The sequence below is a fragment of the Xyrauchen texanus genome, chromosome 37 (assembly GCF_025860055.1).
Source record: "Xyrauchen texanus isolate HMW12.3.18 chromosome 37, RBS_HiC_50CHRs, whole genome shotgun sequence".
Lineage (NCBI taxonomy): Eukaryota > Metazoa > Chordata > Actinopteri > Cypriniformes > Catostomidae > Xyrauchen > Xyrauchen texanus.
Window position 1 is genome coordinate 10,168,907 of NC_068312.1, and position 7,202 is coordinate 10,176,108.

The 7,202-nt window shown below is 39.7% G+C and overlaps 1 protein-coding gene across 1 annotated transcript; it reads right to left on the reverse strand.

Moving 5' to 3' along the window:
- Window positions 1–3,745: 3,745 nt before the first annotated feature.
- LOC127631269 (T-box-containing protein TBX6L-like) lies at window positions 3,746–6,733 on the reverse strand. Its single transcript, XM_052109340.1, has 9 exons — window positions 6,718–6,733; window positions 6,343–6,499; window positions 6,072–6,174; window positions 5,456–5,620; window positions 5,223–5,369; window positions 4,989–5,059; window positions 4,793–4,884; window positions 4,419–4,638; window positions 3,746–4,202 (listed from the first exon to the last, which is right to left on the reverse strand). The coding sequence occupies exons 1-9, from the start codon at window positions 6,731–6,733 to the stop codon at window positions 3,746–3,748; spliced, it is 1,428 nt and encodes a 475-aa protein (XP_051965300.1).
- Between the last annotated feature and the right edge of the window lie 469 nt (window positions 6,734–7,202).

The window sequence follows — 7,202 nt, forward strand, 5'->3', positions numbered from 1 at the left end:
ATTGCAGTTGACTGGAGTACTTTAAGGGTTACACAGCTTGACTCGATCATACAGCCAACTTGAAGCAGAAATAAACATTAGGCTACAGAAACAGAGAAAGAAGGGGTAGAGTGAAATAACCGTCCAGTTATTGTGGCGATTGGTGTCTCGGTGCCAGATGCCGGAGCTACTAGCATCTTGTATAATGTTGTTTTAACAGCCTTTGCTACATTAACAGATATCTCTCTTTAACATCACCCAGAGGGGCTCTTAGGGCTTCAGCTTAGTGTTAAATGGTCTGCAGAGGGTTATTACAGCGTGAAGATTTTTGTTCTACCCCTTTTTTTGCATACATTCTCATGCATTCACATAGACATAAAAACCCTTTCAGCATGCTGTTTCATTTCCTCAGCTACTTCAGTCACTTGTAAAATACTGCAAGACATCAGAAAAAGATTTTTCTAACATACATTGCAAAACAAATCTTTCGCATTTGAATGTTTTTGTTGTAATGTTGTAGTTCCCGATGCAAAGCAAAAGTGAATTAATATGTTCATTTACATGAACTGTCTGAAAGAACCAAACTAAATCAGCATTTCTTAATTTGGGATGTGTTGTTAATCTATGTGTGTGTATGTGTGTGTGTGTGTGTGTGTGTGTGTGTATATATATATATATATTTGAAGTCAGAAGTTTACATACACTTAGGTTGAAGTAATTATATCTCATTTTCAATTAGAAACTATAGTTTTGGCAAGTCATCTATAGTTTTAGGACATCTACTTTGTGCATGGCACAAGTTATTTTTCCAACAATTGTTTACAGATGGATTGTTTCACTTTTAATTGACTATATCACAATTCCAGTGGGTCAGAAGTTTGCATACACTAAATTAACTGTGCCTTTAGTAGCTTGGAAAATTACAGAAAATTATGTCAAGCTTTTAGACATTTAGGCTTTTAGCTTCTGATAGGCTAATTGGGATCAAGTGGAGGTGTACCTGTAGATGTATTTTAAGACCTACCTTCAAACTCAGCGCCTAAAAATACTGTGGACCTCCACAAGTCTGGTTCATCCTTGGGAGCAATTTCCAAATGCCTGAAGGTACCACGTTCATATGTACAAACAATAATACGCAAGTATGAACACCATGGGACCACACAGCCATCATACCGCTCAGCAAGGAGACGCATTCTGTCTCCTAGAGATTAATGTAGTTTGGTGTGAAAAGTGCAAATCAATCCCAGAACAACAGCAAAGGACCTTGTGAAGATACTGGAGGAAACGGGTAGACAAGTATCTATATCCACAGTAAAACGAGTCCTATATCGACATAACCTGAGAGGCGGCTCAGCAAGGAAGAAGCCACTGCTCCAAAACTGCCAAAAAAAGGCCAGACTACAGTTTGCAAGTGCACATGGGGACAAAGATCTTACCTTTTCTGGAGAAATATCCTCTGGTCTGATTAAACAAAAATTAAACTGTTTGGCCATAATGACAATCGGTATGTTTGGAGGAAAAAGGGTGAGGCTTGCAAACCGAAGAACACCATCCCAACCATGAAGGTATTGAAGTGGTCATCACAAAGCCCCAACCTCAATCCGATAGAAAATTTGTGGAAAGAACTGATAAAGCTTGTGCGAGCAAGAAGGCATACAAACCTGATTCAGTTACACCAGTTCTGTCACGAGGAATGGGCCACAATTTGTTGTGAGAAGTCTACCCAAAAAGTTGACCCAAGTTAAACAATTTAATGGGAATGCTACCAAATACTAACAAAGTATATGTAAACTTCTGACCCACTGTGAATGTGATAATAGTTCTGAAGTAATGAATTCTCTCGACTATTATTTTGACATTTCACATTCTTAAAATAAAGTAGTGATCCTAACTGACCTAAGACAGGGAATGTATACTTACTTTTACAAACCTTGCATTTTTTATAATCGTTATGTATGATCAATACATTACCATATTTATTAGATATGTTGCTTAAAGGCCCATATTTGTCTTTTAAAAGTAACAGACCGTGAAATAGAATATATATAATAAATAGAATACTTTCATAGGATGGAACTTTAAGAATGAGATCAAATATATACAAATCTACTATTGGAAAAGAAGGTGGATCTGTATGATTATCTTTTTCATTTAAACTGTCACTAGTTTAAATTAACTTTTCCACATGTAAGGAAATGTATATGAAATAAGGCTGGGAAGATAAAAGTTAGGGGTAGATCTGGTATTGTTAGGCCATGGCCATGCCATTGTAAACTACAATGTCATCTATTCAAAAGTAAATTCAAACTGTATGTGAGTACCAACTAGGTGCTAAGCTTGACTAAAAGACTAATTGTCCAACCAAGGACACACAAATAGACACGTACACATCCCTCCCCCCTTTATGGCAGTCATTAGCGGGTGACATCCGTGATGGTGCAGCAATCAGCATCCATCTGCATTTTGGAGTGGAGAAAAGGGCCCCAACATACCTCTATTTTCATGCCTCTTAAGACTCTTTCATGGGCACAGAATGGCCTATGACATGCTTTGTTATGCAAGGCATTACTTTAAGTGTCCCAAGGATGGAGCATCAAATAGTGTGTGTGTATGCAGACGGAGATGGGTGGAGTTCCAATTAGACTCAACAAAAGGGGAAAAAAGTGAAAGACAAACAAAAACAGGCATTGTTCATAGTTCATAGAAATGAATAAACAAGAGGAAATTCTGAACTTGTTTTTCATTGCAAGTCACTGAAATCAAACATTATTTAAAGTAAAAACATTAACTGCCAACATATTTTGACAATGTGCAAATGCCATGAAATTGTATTTAATGAAAGTACTTTTAAATTTAAAGAAATCCCTGTGATAATTTATTAACGTTACTACAAAGATATTTGGTTTATTGTGCAAACATGTTTGATTTTATGCTGTCTATATGTAAATATAGGCCTGATTAAAAGTACTACCCAATCATGACCAAAGCTTGATATTCCCCAAATAAAAGAGCTAGTTTAGGATCTAACACAGACCTCCAAATTGTTCTTATTAACTTTACTGTCTACTTCACTTCCTCTAGAATTGTACTTGTAAATGCCCCATGAATATATCTCTACATATTAATAAGCTGCTCATTTCTTTCTTTTAAAAATGAAGAGACATGATCAAATTGTCTTTTGAGATATTTACTGACACTTCTTTATTTCAGACATACAATATTGCAATTTTCACACAGCATTTTACACTACAGTATTTTCTCCCTTAACAAAAATGATGTAAGTAGCAGCAAAGCCAAACACAAAATAAATAGACATTTAACAACCAAACAAGGAAAACCAGTTCATTCTGGATCCTTGGTAGGCACCCATTAAAGTTTTCAAGTCAAATTGTATCGAAAGCCTTGAGAACAGCATTCCCATTTGCATTTAAATGACAAGCACATCGCCTTTTCACACCTTGGAAAGAATGCAAAGATCCTCAGCTCAGATTTGTATTCAGTTGTACTAAAGTAAGTTCTTTATTTGCCTTGTGCACTCATATATCAAAATACATCTAGTAATTTTGCATATCCAAGTTGACTCAGAAACCACATTTTATTTAGTGCCTATTGACTACTATATTCAACTCTCACTGTTCTATTGTTTAACTGGTACTTGCAAGTAACGAACAACGTGCACCATCATCCAGGTCATGGCGGGAAGAACCAGACCTAACCGTGCAAACAGCAGAATTCACAAGTCTTTCATCTGCGGATCCTCATCCACTCACCAGTAAGAGAAGAGTGGGTATTGACTCCAGTCCCCTACGTTTCCATGGTGATAGCCGTGATGTACGGCCTGGGTGCTGTACTCGGAGGGTAGGTGATGGTGAGGAGGTGGATGTGGGGGGTACTGAGAGGACGCTGCTCCGTTCCACTGTCCCAGAGACTGTTCAGAACAGTAGGGGGCGTAGAGGGGATGGTGGCCCATTATACCTGGCTTAGACTGAGCGATGGCCATGTTCAGCACCCCTGTGTAGTCCTGGTGCCCAGCGGAGGGGTGAGGTGGGCAGGCAGGGTGGCTGAACTCAGGGGCAGAGGGCTTGCTGGAAGAGTCGGGATCTGGTACAGTGGCGACATCAGGAACACGTGACTCAAAACTGGAGTGGCCGCTACTTTCACAACCACCAATGCTGCCCACACTGGAGGAGGAGGGTGAGGGGGTCTTGCCATATTCATGAAATCTGTGAAAGTATCACATTGTAAGACATTAAAGTCAGAAAATACCTTCACAACATTGAAGTATAGTGTTACTATTACACATAATGTATGTTACTATTACTATAGGAAAGTTCTAGGTTCAAAACAAGTTAAGCTTAACTGAGAGCATTTGTAGCATAATGTTGATGACCATATATTGTTTTGCACAAGTTAAAGTCTTGATTGAGGTCAGTAGGTACCTGTACGGCTGGTATGCATTCTGTCCAGGTACGAGCTGTTCTGAGCTGTACACATCTCGAGGGTCCGAGCTCAGAGGAGAGTCGGCACGGAGGGCGTGGCCGGTGCCGCTGTCCCTGTCGCATGCACCTCCCCACGGAGAGTACCGTTCACCCTTTACCTCCTTCTCCTTACTAGCCACATGTTCTTCATCCAGACCATCACAGGAGGATTGACGGATATCTGAAGAGTTGAAAATGAATGAGATTTTCATCAATTACTGTTCATACTTGCTACCTGGGATAATTTAAGCCTTCAACTTAGAGTTAATGGCTCAAATCCCTACAAAATATACATAGAAACCCAAATATAAAGTTAGCAGAGTTTGTACAATTACCTTGTGGACTTCCCTGTTCAGAATCTTTTGAAATGTTCATCTTCTTTGTAGTCCCTAGAGACTCTGGATCAGCAAGACTTCTGTTTGCTCGTCTATAAAAGGAAAGAGATAAATAGTCAGCAATGGTCGTACCTTCAAGTTTAAGAACAATAGAAAATTATTTGTAATGTAAAATAGTAGGAAAAAGAAATCTCACCTTTTGGAGTTTGTACCCTCATCTCTGAATCCTTTAGCAAATGGGTTGTGGTCAATTTTCAGTTTTGTGATCTGTGAAAAATAATGTAAGTATCAATCAAAGTTCAAGTTGACTGTAGTACTGTAGGCCTGTTGCATAAGGGACTATGCTGTAATCACCATGGACAATTAAATAGTGGTCAGTCAATCAAACTTTTACATTTGGCCCCCCAAATAAAAAGGCTAAAACTCATACCTTTTTGTTCTGGTATGCGGTAACAGCGGTGAATGTGGTTTCAGGGAAGGTGAAGGTTTGAAATACGCTCCAGCGTACACTATACAGATCATCAGCTTGTACGATGTGAAATCGCGGGTGATAACGGTGCATTGAGTGGAGAATGATCTGAATAAGGAGAGAGATTTATTAAAAATCAAGTTCAAAGACCAATCGCTATTAAAGAAATGTAAGAATTGGAGTGTAGCAATTACATGTCCATGCTGGTCAAGGGCATTGTTGGTCAGCTTGAGTTTGAGGAATGATACTGGCTGCTTCATCCAGTGGCTGCCAGGTGCAGGGGAATCCGGGTGTAGGTACGTCCTGTAAGGCGGCTGGGGCTCAGCTTTGCCAGCAACCTCCCACTTGTCCTTGTTCCACTATGGATAAAGGAGAGAATCATTTTAATGAAGGTTATCGGTCTTCTCCAAGTATTAATGATAAGTATCACTTCATTGGCAGTGCTTGTGACATAAGGTGCTGCTTAGGGTGGGGGGGTGTTGGTGGTGTTGGGGTGTGAGACTATGTGTGAACGAGAGTGTGTGTTGGGGCAAACCCCCTAGTGGGTTCTGTAAAAACAGGAAGAGTTGGGGCTCTTTGAAGTTGAGTAGCGCAATCAGTGGTGAGGACGTTCTGGGGAGACAAATGTGACAATGTTCCCCCAACTCTCATTTTAGTACCACACTAATAATCTAGTCTAACTCATGCTCCAGAGCATTATAATGGACTGATAAGCCTCAAGATGCCATTTGATATGTTGAGGAACGTTCTTGGATAATTCCAAATCCTGCTGTTAATGGACATTTGATGAAGACTAGATGAGGTTCTAACCTTGTATCGGAGTACATCCTCTGGCACCATGTCCACCAGTAAAATGTACTTTGCATATGGCACCAATCCAAACAAGCTGATTTTACAGTGTGGAAACATTCTCCTGCAACACAAAGTCAAGTTTATTTCATGCTTTCAACATTCAATCCAAGCGTTAAACTCTCAAAATGAAAACTTTAAGGTATTTTTAAAAATTTTGCATCCATTAAGGTCAGTTTAGCTAATCTTATCCCTGCACTTTAACTGAGGAACATGGTGATCCAAGACACACCTTCCAGGTTTGGTGATAATCATCTCAGTTCCAATCTCATGAAAGGACGTCCACAGCTCTGGATCCTCCAGAGTCATTCGGATGTTGCCTTGGTGATAGGAGTCACCGGCTCCAGCCATGGAAGGCGGAGGAGGGAGGCTGAAATTATGCTTGAGGTCTGAGAAAAAGGAAATATTTTTAGAAGTTTTTGCCAGAAGATATCTCATGACAATCAAGTTTCACAGATAACTCTGGGAACTTTATTTATAGTATTTACGTGAGACAAAGTGCAAAAGGATGTTTAAACCGAGTTAACAATAAAGCTCAGCATGTATTTGTGGAAAATAAATGTAGCACACCATGATTAGGTGCATTCAGGTTAAGATAAGCACTCACCTCTTATAGACTGCATTATTTGACTTAAATGAAAGATGTCCTCCAGAAATAAAACTAAAGATACACCAAAAACAAGAGAGATCAGAGTAATAGTTAGATGTTTCAATTAAAGCACAAGCTCTCCATATGACCTTAAATGGGTCTTGTTAATTCCAATGGCACACAAGTGCTGAGCAGTTAAATCCAAGGATGAAGGGATCCAATGTGTTACATGTCTGATGCAGAGGGGGTGTCCCTCACCTTTAAGTAGGTTCTGGGTGTGGGTGGGGCTTGGCCCCCCGTTCCCAGCCTTTGAAGTGACATTGATGAGTCAATGTCATGATCCCATTGGTTGATGGGCAAAATCAAAGAGAGTTAGCAGAACCTTGATAGAGTCCCAACAGGAAGGGGACAAGCAGAGGAAACATGTCTTTATGAACAGCTTAAAGACTTTTAAACAAATACGTACAAGCCCAAAGTCTACAGCATGTCAAATCAACTGTAAA